Source organism: Peromyscus eremicus, chromosome 20, assembly GCF_949786415.1.
Source record: "Peromyscus eremicus chromosome 20, PerEre_H2_v1, whole genome shotgun sequence".
Lineage (NCBI taxonomy): Eukaryota > Metazoa > Chordata > Mammalia > Rodentia > Cricetidae > Peromyscus > Peromyscus eremicus.
Genome location: NC_081436.1, coordinates 624,536 through 637,851, shown reverse-complemented (window position 1 = coordinate 637,851; position 13,316 = coordinate 624,536). Strand labels below are relative to the sequence as shown.

Below are 13,316 nucleotides of genomic sequence, written 5' to 3'. Positions count from 1 at the left end.
TTAGGCAGGAAGACCACAAGTTTGAAGCCAGTCTGGTCTATAGAGAGAGTACCAGGCCAGCAACTACCGCTCCATGAGATCGTTTCAAAATCCAGAAAGAAACAAAATATGGTGGTACATCCTTTTAATCCCAGCACTCAGGAGACAGAGGCAGGAAGATTTCTTGTGAGGTCAGGGCTGGATCTTGTCTACATAATGAGTTACAGGCCAACACAATGAGACCTTGCTTCAAGTTTTAAAAACAAACAATAACAAAAACAAAACAGGAGTTTTGGTTTTTCAAGACAAGGTCTCTCTGTGTAGCTCTGGTTGTCCTGGAACTCACTTTGTAGACCTGGATCTTGTCTACATAATGAGTTACAGGCCAACACAATGAGACCTTGCTTCAAGTTTTAAAAACAAACAATAACAAAAACAAAACAGGAGTTTTGGTTTTTCAAGACAAGGTCTCTCTGTGTAGCTCTGGTTGTCCTGGAACTCACTTTGTAGACCGAAGTGGCCTTGAACCCAGAGATCCTTCTGCCTCTGCCTTCCAAGTGCTAGGTTTAAAGGCCTGTGCCACCACTGCTTGGCTGAGGGAGGTTTAAAAAAAAGTTCACAGGCCTCATGGGGGAGAGGAGAATGAAAATCTAGATCTTTCCTAGTCTACCACATAGAAGTCTCCCTCAAACCCAACCTTGGTCTCCCTGAAGAAATTATTTATTTATTTACTTACTTATTTCTGAGGCAGAGCCTAATCTGATCCTCCTGCTTCTGAGTGCTGGGATTACAAGGGTGTGCCAGGACACCTGGCTAAGAAGTTCATTCTCAACATGATGCCTGTCCTGGCCCCTGGGAGGAGAGGAGCCAGCTAGAGGGAGATGTTCTGTAAGGATGAGTAGGGATCCTGGAAAGATTGTCCTCTGGTTGGGGAGGGGGGAGGTGTGTGTGTGTGTGTGTGTGTGTGTGTGTGTGTGTGTGTGTGTATGGAGAGGGACAGATAAAGGGAGGTTGGACTCAATCAGTACACACTTAATGCATGTGTGGAAACATCACACTGAACCCCACTAATATGTACAATGAGTGTCAAGAAGGCTGAGGTAGGTCAGTGTTAGCTTTCCTGGTGTACACGAGGCAGTGCCAGAAATAATGCCAATAAAAAACAAAACAGGAAAGATTAAAATTAAAATTATCTTTCCTCCAAAACGTCAAATGTGACCTCAGACATCCCTATCTAGGACCCTGTGCACACAGAGGAGGCTCCCAAGGAAATGAGGTGGCATGTGAGTGCAAAGGCCCGCCCCTCTGCTGATGCTGTGCAGAACAAGCCCTGGAGACAAGACAGCAGGAAAGCTGCCCACCCTGGAATCAGAGTCGGCCTGGCCCTGAGGACAGCCCAGAGGGCTGAAAACACATTTCCTCCAACAGAGAGCCCAGTAAACCCCGTGTGTAGGCATCTACTGGGCAAGACTGGGTCTCTAAGGTGTGCTGGACCTGGCCAGGCACTCATCCGTTAGCAGAGGCAGGAGCCCTAGCTCTTGGAGTCTTTCCCTGGCTGCTGCCTCCCAGCCCTTGTTGGCCTGTGGGTTTCGAGGAGAGGGATGTAGGAGCCCCTCCACCTGCACCTCCGGGGCCAGCCCTGATAGAGCTCTTCGTGCCCGCTGCTCAGCCAGCCGCCCCACTCCCACTACCAGCCGCACCCCCAGCAGCTGCACCTGCCGGCAGAGGGATACATCGCAGATCGCCAGCAGCTGCTCCCGTGGCTTGGCTGGCAGCTCCGCTGGGGTCAGGTTTCTTCCGCTGGGAGCCAAGAAGAGCAGAGGACACAGATTGTGGACAAAGCAGTACCGGAAGAAAACCTGCGGCTGACCACAGAGGGACCGGAAAAGGCCCCAGAATCGGGCTCCGCTCACCTCGGACTGTGTGCATTCCAGTCCCAACACCGGTCGCTTAGGGTGCTCTTGGGGAGGGGTCCTCACAGAGCCCCCAACGCCCAACCAGTCCCGGACCACATTCACTTCCCCAAAAGGTACCTGTGGGGGAAGGAGAGAGACACAAGGGGATTTAGGCTGGAGTTCAGGGTGCCGATCAGGCTGCCATGATCTCGCCCACCCCCACCTTCACCCTCAAGTCTGCTGTGTTATGGACTCCTGGCCTTGTGGTTTTCCCCACCATGAATTGTGACCAGAAACCGTGTGCCTCTACTTTCTCCGGGTGCTGGGACCAAATACAGGCAGAACACGGGGACATTCGGCCCTACAGAGGGCATGATTCTAATACCGGTGACAGACAGATCTCCCGAGACAGAAAGCTAGCCAAGGCGAAAGGAGGCAGGACAGGCTGACCACTGATCTCTGGGTACCCTGGCAGCCCCAGGCCTCAGGCTGTCATTTCCATCGATCATCATTGATCACCTTTCATCACTCAGCTGGGGTCAATAAAAGCGATTGAGCCTCCTGCCCTGAGGCTTCTTTACCTCCCCCACCTGCAATGTACTGAACAGCAGTCACTCATCCTGATCCCTAAGGGAAAGCAGGCCGACCTGCGCTGACTCTGTTATGAACCTTTCAGAGACCCAGGGACTTGCCACCAGGATGCCTGGCAGCTCCTAAACCCCCATCCCGCCCCCAGCCAGTCTCCCTGGAGGATCCAGCAGTCCCAGCCCCTCTCCTGACTCCAACCACTCTAGGGAAAAAGGAGATCCGGCAAGGTAAGGTATAGGGCAGGATGGCGGAAGGGAGGGCTCTCAGAGGCAATTAGTGGAGAGCTCACAGGGGAAACGGAACTACCATTAATGTGCTTGGTTAACTATGAACAGAGAAGCATCAGGAGAGTGCTTGAGACCACAGGAGCCAGTGTATGTCCTGCAGGGGATGGGGTGGAGGACCCACCCACCTCCCAGCCAATTACATGTTCTTCCTCCACAGCACACCCAAGCAAACATCCACCTCAGAACCACCCACCAGAGGAAGCCAGGCCTTTACCCCAGTCTGGGCCATGCCAAAGGGTCCTGGGTTCATGCCCAGGAAGAGCACTTCCTTGGGACCTTGGCAGTATCGAGTCACGTAGTTATGGTGCGGCTCCCAAGCATAATCCACTGGATTATAGATGACACCCACAGGCTCTGGAAACTGCAGCTGGCGAAGTTCAGCATTGAGCCGAAGCTCCTCCTCCAGGAAGCCCTCAGCCAAGCTTCGAGCGCAAGGCCGAGGTTCCACTGTTCCTGCAGGTTCATGGGTAGGCCCCAGCAGGAAAGTCTGGGACACAGCCATGCTGCTGTCACCTGGAAAAGAGGTGGACAGAGTTTCCTTCAACCTCAACCCAGTGTTAGGATCTGTACTTCCTAGGGGCTCTCACTATCATTTCCTGGCCTAGAAGAGACCCTAGGAAGTAGCCCTGTCAGTTACTACAAGCTCACTCCAGTTCCTGTGATGAAGGGACCTTTGCTCCCCACTTCCAGAGTCCTCCCTCTTTGTGATACATCAAGCATCCTACATTAGTTACTCGTCTTGCTGCAACAATGTACCTGCAAAAGCAGCTGAAGGGAGGAAGGATTTATTTTAGCTCTCAGAGAGTACATTCATCAGGGTGGGTCATGGCTTCAGGAGCATAACGTAGTTGATCACATTGCAGCCACAGTCAAAACTCAGAAAGCAATGAATACCTATATTCAACTAGATCTCTCTCTCCCAGGCCCTCCCCACCTCAGTTTTATGAGACAGGTTCTCACTATGTAACCTTGGATGGCCTGAAGCTCCATATGTTGACCAGGCTGGCCTTGACCTCGAGTTCCTCCCCTCTCTACCTGAGAATAAAGGTGTGTGTGTTGCCACACCTGGCTAGAGCTCCTTTTTATGCTGTGCAGGCTAGTTTTTATGTCAGCTTATCATATTGGAAGATGGACCCTCAACTGAGAAAATGCCCCCATCAGACTGGCCTGCGGTGCATTTTCCTGACTGATGTAGGAGAGCTCAGCTCAAGTAGGCAGCGCCACCTCTGGGCTGTTGATCCCGGGAGCTGTAAGAAAGCAGACTGATGGGGTTGGTGAGGTAGCTCAGAGGTTAGGAGCATTGGCTGCTCTTCCAGAGGTCCTGAGTTCAATTCCCAGCAACCACATGGTGGCTCACAACCATCTGTAGTGAGATCTGGCGCCCTCTTCTGGCATGTAGGCATACATGCAGGCAAAACATTGTATACATAATAAATAAATCTTAAAAAAAAGAAAAAGAAAGCAGACTAAGCCAAGCATGGGAACAAGTCAGTAAACAGCACCCCTCCATGGCTTCTGCTTCAGTTCCTGCCTTGAGGTTCCTTCATTGAGTTCCTGTTCTGACTTCCTTTGCTTGATGATGGACTGTGATATGAAACAGCAAGCTAAAACAAACCCTTTCCTCCCCTACTTGCTTTTGGTAATGATGTTTTATCCTAGCAACAGAAAGCCTAGGGCAGTCCGGGGCCCCCAGCCCATGGGATGGCACCACACTCTTGGAGTTTAGGTCTTCCCATCTCCGTTAACCCGATTTAGAAACTCCTTCACAGACATGCCCAGAGACATGCCTCACTTCTTCTCTTTCTGTCTTTTTTTTTTTTCCTTCTTCAGTGCTGAGGGATAAACCTGAATTCTTGACCATGCTAGGCAAGTACTCTATCACTAATCTACAATCCTAACCCCTTTTTCCGTTTAGATGGTGGGTGGTATGTCTCAATAAGTTACTCAAGCTGGCCTTGAATTTACCCTGTAGCTTAGGTTGGCCCTGAACTTGTAATCCTGTTGCCTCAGCCTCTGAAATAAGTGAGATTCAGCCTACATAAGCATCATAGCTACTTAATAGGTTTCTTTTCTCTCTTTTTGGGGGGTGGAGTACATTTCTTTTCTTAAATTGTTTTTGTTTTTGTTTTTTTGTTCCAAGCATGGTAAATCCCAGCACTTCAGAGGGCAGTGGATCTCTGTGAGTTTGAGGCCAGCCTGGTGCTATGTAAGACTGTCTCAAAAAAAAAAAAAAAAAAAAAAAATCACACGCCTTTAATTCCAGCACTCAGGAGGCAGAGGCAGGTGGATCTGTGAGTTTGAGACCAGCCTGGTCTACATAGCAAGTTCCAGAACAGGCTCCAAAGCTACACAGAGAAACCCTGTCTTTTTTTTTTTTTTTTTTTTTTTTTTTTTTTTTTTGGTTTTTTCGAGACAGGGTTTCTCTGTGTAGCTTTGTGCCTTTCCTGGAACTCACTTGGTAGCCCAGGCTGGCCTCGAACTCACAGAAATCCGCCTGGCTCTGCCTCCCGAGTGCTGGGATTAAAGGCGTGCGCCACCACCGCCCGGCTGAAACCCTGTCTTGAAAGAACAAAAGCAGCCAGGCGTGGCGGCAGCGGTGGCAGCAGTGGCGGCGGCGGCGGTGGCGGCGGCGGCGGCGGTGGTGGCGGCGGCGGTGGTGGCGGCGGCGGCGGCGGCGGCGGCGGCGGCGGCGGCGGCGGCGGCGCATGCCTTTAATCCCAGCACATGCCTTTAATCCCAGCACATGCCTTTAATCCCAGCACTAGGGAGGCAGAGCCAGGTGGATCTGGTCTACAGAGTAAGATCTAGAACAGGCACCAAAACTACACAGAGAAACCCTGCCTCAAAAAGAAAAAACAAAACCAAAAACAAACAAAAAAAGAAGTGGAGGCAGGAGGATCAGGAGTTTATGACCATCATCAGCTACATAGCAAGTTCGAGAGCAGTCTAGGTTACATGTGACTATATCGGAATAAGTAAGAGGTGAGAGATACAACCTAGTGGTTAAGAGGATGTACTGCTCTTGCAGAGAACCAGAGTTTAGTTTCCAGCACCCACCTAAGCTCACAGCTTCCTGTAACTCCAGCTCCAGGGGATCCAATGCCTTCTTCTGGCTTCCTTGACCACCACACACATGTGGCATACATTCACACACACACACACACACACACACACACACACACACACACACACACAAATGAAGTTAAGTCTTTTTCTTTTTTGGAGGGTGGTGGTTGATTTTTTTGAGACAGGGTTTCTCTGTGTAGCCCTGGCTTAAAGGCACGCACCACCACTGCCTGGCAAATGATTTTAAATTATATTTTTATATATTTGTGTCTCATGCATGTGTTTACGCATACACGTGCCATGAAACACCTGTGGACGACGACTCACAGAAGTCTGTTGTCACTGTCCACCATATGGGTCCCAGGGATTGAACTCAGGTCTTCGGACTTGGTGACAAGCACCTTCACCTACCAGGCCATTCCTCTGGCCCACCTCCACTTCTTAAGTGCTGGGATTAAAGCCTGCACCAGGCCACATTAACAGAACACATCTACTGACATCCTTTCTCTCCAATGTCATCCTTAATAAAACCAGTCCAGTCAGGATGAGCATGTCCTGGAAATACTGTGCTGACGAATGAGATGCAGGTGCACAACCACAGCCCAGAGACTTGGGAGGGCTAATTACAGCAGCTTCCAGGTGGCAAGCAATTGCTCTCCGCCAGGTACACCTCATTGATCTTCATAACAACCCCAGGAGGTGGGTATTATTGCTCCCATGTTACAAGCCAGGAGACTGAGGCTTAACGAGATCAAGCAAGTTGCCTAGGGTCATGCAGTTAGCAAGTAATGAAGTTGGGATTTGAACCCACAGTACCTGACTCAAAGCTATGCTCTTAACCACCCACACCATCTTGCCTTAGATGGTTTGATCGGCCACCCTACTAATTCTACAAGCCCCTAACCCCAGCCCACCTTCTTTCCCACAGTTGAGAATCCTCAGAGGTGGGAAGGATGATTGCCAGACTCTGAACAGACTCTGACACGCTATGCAACCATGGCCAGAGCCGCAGGTTTTCACATCTGAATACTGAGGATAATAATACCCACTTCATAAAGCTGCCTATGAACGGGAAGAGGGGAGGGACTCAGCAGCAAGCCTTCTAACTGAAACAGCTGTTCTCACACTCCTACACACACCCAGTGTGCGTCCCTGGCCATTTCACTCACTTTCAAAGTGCTTCTCCCACCCCAACTCCCAAAACTTTGCACAGGTCATTTTTACAAACCCAACCAAATATGACTGAGGTAACCAGAACATCAACCAGCAGTCAACCAATAAGGCGACCCAACAGATCCAGTTGATACTCATCCTTCACGATGCAGCTCAAACCATCTCCTTGGTGAAGCTTTGCTTCTTCAATATACTGGAACCTCTGAACTGTGGACCAAAATCTATCTTTCCTCTCTCATCCTGCTTTTCTCAGGTATCTATCACAGCAATGAACTTCCCGGCATATCACACACAAGGAAGTTGGCTGTGAAGCCAACATATATCTATGTATCTTGAACAAAGCGATTCAGATGCCCTAGTGAAGGCTAAGAGCCACTGAGTACTGACTGGCTTCTTCATGAATTCACCCTTTGCCTCCCTAGACAGAAGTAAGGGAGACCAGGAGTCAGGCTCTATTAAATTCCCTGCCACACCTACAGGGTCCTAGATCTTAGGTACTAGATCTCAGGTACTCAACAGCCCCTTCCCAACTCTATCCACTTCCACATTATCAGTCTTGTTTAAAGTTACCTTCCAATAAAGCACTTTTGTTTCTCCCATGCTAGGGGTGGAACCCTGGGGCTAGGCAAGCACTTCATCACTGAGCTACCCCTGATTCCTGATGAGCCACTCCTGATGGGCTCTTCATCATCACCCCACAAACCAGTGTGGGAGAATGAGCCCAGGCCTATGCACAGGCTAGACAGGTACTCTTCACTAAGCTACATCATGAGCCACCGCTGCTGCTGCTGCTGCTGCTGCTGCTGCTGCTGCTGCTTCTTCTTCTTCTTCTTCTTCTTCTTCTTCTTCTTCTCCTCCTCCTCCTCCTCCTCCTCCTCCTCCTCCTCCTCCTGCTCCTCCTCCTCCTCCTCCTCCTCCTCCTCCTCCTCCTCCTCCTCCTCCTCCTCTAACCCTAGCTTGTAGGGTGGGGCTGGGCTCTGAGGAATGTTTCAGTGTACTGAAGAAGCAAAGCTTCACCAAGGAGATGGTTTGAGCTGCATCTTGAAGGATGAGTATGAACTGTGTAACAGCCCTGGCTGTCCTGGATCTCGCTCTTGTAGATCAGGCTAGCCTGGAACTCACTGAGATCTGCCTGCCTCTGTCTCCTGAGTGCTGGGATTAAAGATGTGTGCCACTTTTGTTTGTGTCTTATATGTTTTGAGATAAAGTCTCACTATATGGCCTTGGCTGTCCTGAAACTCAAGATGTAGACCAGACTAACCTCAAACTGTGACAGTCTTCCTGCCTCCGTTTCCTGAGTGCTAGGATTGCCTGCATGTGTCAGGCCTGAAATCTTTAACCAATTTGCCCAGGACATTCTGGTAAGCTGAGAACGGTGTGGTGAACTGGGTTTTCTGGGACCTTGCTTTGTACTTCCTTATGTAGTATCAATATTAGAAAAAGCAGCACCAGTGGTTGCTCTCAGGTGTGGAAGACAACAAGGATGGACATACACAAAGGTAACAAGACCTTATTTCCGCTGTTCAATTTTCAAAGCCCCGTCTGATACCACAAGCTAAAACTCAGCTAACTTGAAAAAGCCCTGGCTTTTTCTCCTTTTTGTTTTTTTGTTTTCTCGAGACAGGGTTTCTCTGTGTAGTTTTGGTGCCTGTCCTGGATCTCGTTCTATAGACCAGGTTGGCCTTGAACTCACAGAGATCCACCTGGCTCTGCCTCCCGAGTGCTGGGATTAAAGATGCCACCACCACTGTCCAGCAGCTTTTTCTCTTAAAAGGTTCTCTCCCTTAAATTGGGGAGATGAGGCACGCCATAGCACGCATGTGGTCAGAGACAACTTGGAGAGCTGGTTCTCTTCTTCTACGGTCAAGGCTCTGAGGACCAAACTCGGGTCATCAGGTTTGGTGGCAAGGGCCCTCCCAGCTGACACATCTAAGAAGGTTCTCTTGCACAAGTCTCTCTATAGAAGCCACATATTCCATCAATCTACCGCCAGCTGTTAACTTGTTTACGGGCCAGTCTCTTGCTGGGGGAATAACTCCAAAATGAATAAAATGTAAGGCAAGCTCTGGGTAAGCCATGAGCTAAGAGGACAAACAAGCTGTATTACAGTATAATCTGAGCTTTACTGTCCCAGACAGACCTTAACAGAGCACTGAGAGGAAGCCTAGCAGCCCTACCCAAAGTCACCAACAGCCATACACTTAATGGGCTGGTGCTGCAAGTCAGTGGAGCCCTTACCTAGGGTATACGAAGCCTTGGGGTTCAATCCCCCAGAATAAACCAGGTGTGGAGCCACATGCCTATAGGGCGACTCAGGAGGTGGAGGCAAAAAGATCAGATCAAGAGCATTCCCCGCATAGCAAGGGTGAGGCCAATTTGGACTACATGCGATTTTTTTCTCAAAAAGCCAAAACCCAGATGCTTAAGAAATGTGTCACACATTTCAAATTACATTTAAAAGCAACGGGCGACCCTTATATACATGTGATCAAGGCTAGACTTCATACTCATATCCGATCTATCTGAAATTAACTCCAAAAAGTGTAATAGAATCCAAGCCACACTGGGCTAGAAAGATGGCTAAGCAGTAAGAGCACTGGCTGCTCTTCCAGAGGTCTTGAGTTCAATTCCCAGCACCCACAAAGCGGCTCACAACAGTCTAACCGAGTCCTATATGATCCAATGCCCTCTTCTGGTGTGCAGACGTACATGCAAACAAAACATCCATATGCATAAAATACATAAAATAAAAACAAGAATCCAAGCCATTAGCTGCCCCTTCCTCTTATAAACTCTCCAGGTATCCACGGGATTTAAACCAAAATTAGCAGCGCAGCAGGACTAATAGAGGCCCCTTAGGCCTCCGCGTCGTAGCGCGGCCACCCTTCCCGAGCCCCGAGAGCCCCTCCGCCCGGCACTGATACCCAGCCCCTTACTGCCTCACCTGCAGCAGCTCCCCCAGCAGCTTCCGCTTCCTTTCTCCGTCCTGGCGCAAAGGACACTGGAAGTCGTAGTCAACAGCGTTTAAATTAGAATAGCTAGCAGCGTCCGCTTCCGCCGGAAATGCCTAAATCCCCGGAAAGCTCGATAAATGAGCTCCACGGGTCGCTGGGGATTGTAGTTTAATAATATGATTCAACTCAAGCTGTCTTGGAAGTTAGAGGCCAATTCATTCACAACAATCTGGACTCTCCAGCCATCCTTAATCCCTCACCCAACAGAGACCCTTCCCAGCCCCCGCTGCTGCCTCAAGTTATGAGACCTCACCTTTGCAGCCCTCCCTGGGCCATTACTGTGTGCATAACATCCAAGGAGGCATCTCTCTCATCCCCCACTCTTTGACAATGAACATCCCCATTACCATTAGCGTGCAAATCCACAGCGTCACCATTTTGACCTGGCTCCCTTGGCATCTGTCAGCCTGTATCCCAGACCGGAGCTCACCAGAGAAGTAGAACCAAAATCATTCTATCTGTGTGAGGAGATGTAGTGTGGAAATGTGCTCACAGTCATATGGAACCTGCGGTCTGTAAGCTGGAGAACCAGGAAAGCCCTCTGTAGTTCAATCTGAGCCTGAGCTGGTTCTACAGAGAAGCAGACCAGTCTCCATGACGTCTGAAGGCAGAAGATGGGAGCCCCAGGTTGCAAAAAGGCAGAATTGGAAGCTAGTATGACTGCTGTGGTGGCACATACCTCTAATCCAACCATTTGGGTGGCTGAAGCAGAAGGACTATCAGTTGAAGGGTAGCCTGGGCTACGCAGTGAGACCCTGGAGAGAGAGCCTTCTATGTGCTCCCAAAGTGCAGCCACCCAGGGCCACTCCTGTGCAAGGTCTCTTCCCCCACCCCTCAACCCACCTGGCCAGCCCGGAGCAGGGAAGGGGGCGGGGCCACCCTGTGAGCACCTGGTCCAACACAGGCACACTGCAGCTTCTGTGGGGGAAAGGCCACCCACTCCACCTGAGCGTCCTCCCACTGCCTCACCCTTGGCAGAGTTTCCCACCTCTCCTCACTCCACCAGTTTTCAGTATGAGAGAGGCAGAAGTTCAAGGTTATCCTCTGCTACATATCATGTCTGAGGCTAGCCTGAACTAAATGAAATCTTGTCCAAAAAGGAAGAGAAAAGGGGTTGATGGAAGGAATTCATCACGGCCCTACCATCCTTTCAGATACCCCTCTCCCCACAACTGTTCGGCGTGCCCAGCTGTTCCTGTTGGGTTTTTGTTCCTGTTTTGGGGAAGGGTGATGGTGTTGTTTTGAAACAGGATCTCATCTTGGTTGTCTTGGAATTCACTATGTAGACCAGAATGGTCTGGTCTGTAGACCAAATCTGCCTGTCTCTCGAGTGCTGGGATTAAAGGCCCATTGCCACCACCACCCCCGACCCCCCAGTCCATTGTTGGTGTTTATAGTCCCTCAGAACCCCAAGTTGGCCTTGGGCAGAACAACAAGGAGTAAAGTGAGTAGCTGAGAAACAGAGATCCTACAAAATGCCCCCCTCCTTCCTGGTGTGGTGGCTCTTGCCTTTAATGCCAGCATCTGGGGTTTCGGGGAGCATCGCTGTGAGTTCTAGGCCAGTCTGGAGTACATAGTGAGACCCTCTCTCAAGCTTATCACCTAATGTTAACTTCTGTGAACCGAATAACTCCTCTGTCCCTGAGTCCACTCAGGCTCCTGGAAGCTCAGAGCGAGTCCCTGGGGAAAGAGAAACTGAGGTTCAGGCAGCCACTGCTAACTGCTAACGCTGACCCTGAACGGAGCCTCTCCTGCCTCTAATCCAGCCTTCCCCCAACCCCTCCTCTCTTTCAGAAACTGTGGGCTTGGAGCTCTGCTGGAGTAAAGACATTTAGAAATGAGATCCCGAGATGAAAGGTGGGCATAGCCCTTCCCTGGTTTCCTTGCCCTCCAGAAGCCTTCCAGGGACAGCGCTTGATGGCCTGTGAGGCAGGGGCAACAGCAGATCCTGGCTGTGGCCAAGGAAGAGCTAGCAGGTGCGTCCTGGGCTGTGGAGCGGCCTCTGAGGCCCAGCAGCAGCTACTCGGCCTGCCTGGGTTCGGAAGGGTTAACTTGCTTTCTTGTTTCCTTTGGGTTTCGGCAGGCTGCAAGGGCTGCGTTGGGCCATGAGCGCCATCTATCGGCCGCTGGGGAGCTAGCTTTGCCTCGCGTGGACTTCTAGGCCAAGCATCCCTTCCCCTGCCAAGGGCCTCCGGCTGCACAAAGCTAAGATTGCCTATCTGATCAATGCAGGCCTCGTTTTCGCCTCACTGGGTACCAGGTGTCACCTGGCCACTTCCCTGGGGAACTCCAAAGGACTTTCTGGAGTTTCTGTCCACGCTTTGACCCCCTCTCTCCCAGCCAGGTCATGCATGAACGAACATTAGCATGAAAGCTGATAGTCCGGGAGCCAGGGCTAGATCTGCGGTCTCTTGGCTTACTAGTGGGACCCCAGACAGGTTACTTCACATCTCTGTGCCCCGGTTATCCCAGCTGTAAAATGGGACAATCCTTGAAATCTATCTCTTTCGTGATAAATTAACTGGCAAGGTGTTTTATTAAGGCCTGGCCCAGAGAGGCTGCATGAAGGTTAGTCGTTGTTGCTATGGCTAAAGGCAGGCCTGCAGGCAGATGCTGGGGCTGAGCACACAACCTCCTGGACAGACACAAAGGCACCATACTAACCAACTCATCCCTGGAGAGTTCATCAGAGACCACAGCTTGCCTGGTTAGGTTTGGGACTGGGAGTTTGGGGCTGCAAAGTACCTTTCAGTCTCCAAAGGTCTGGAGGAGACTGGGTGAAAGATCAGAAAAAGGAAGGGTATGCGGTAAGGATGAAGGAAGGAGAGCAGGGTCTAACTCAGCGGTGAACTGCAGATTAGCATGCACAAGGTTCTGGGTTCCATGCCAGTGTATACACAGAGACAGAGAGAGACAGACAGAGACAGAGACAGAGGGAGACAGAGAGAGACAGAGACGACAGAAAGAGAGAGTCAATAAGGAACAATTAGCAGGCACATAAAATGCCTTTTTTCCTGGGTATGGTTTCATGCACTTATAATGTCAGCACTCGGGAGACTGAGGCAGGAGGATCACAAGTATGGCACCAGCCTGTCTTTAAAAAAAAAAGAAAGCCAGAAAATGGGGCTGGTGGCATGATGGCTCAGCAGGTAAAGGTACCTGCCACCAAACCTGATGATCTAAATTCCGAAATTCAATCCCCAGAACCCACATGGTGGAAGAAGAGAACTGACTCTGGCAAGTTGTCTTCTGGGCTCTACCTGCGTGAAGGCACATGAGCACACATCTGTAAATAAGTGTCAAACACCAACCCT

General features: G+C 50.4%; 1 protein-coding gene across 1 annotated transcript; it reads right to left on the bottom strand.

Moving 5' to 3' along the window:
- Window positions 1-340: 340 nt before the first annotated feature.
- Smug1 (single-strand-selective monofunctional uracil-DNA glycosylase 1) lies at window positions 341-3,259 on the bottom strand. Its single transcript, XM_059247350.1, has 2 exons — window positions 2,964-3,259; window positions 341-2,012 (listed from the first exon to the last, which is right to left on the bottom strand). Exons 1-2 carry the CDS (start codon window positions 3,249-3,251, stop codon window positions 1,458-1,460), a joined length of 843 nt encoding a protein of 280 aa, XP_059103333.1. The 5' UTR covers window positions 3,252-3,259; the 3' UTR covers window positions 341-1,457.
- Window positions 3,260-13,316: the final 10,057 nt, after the last annotated feature.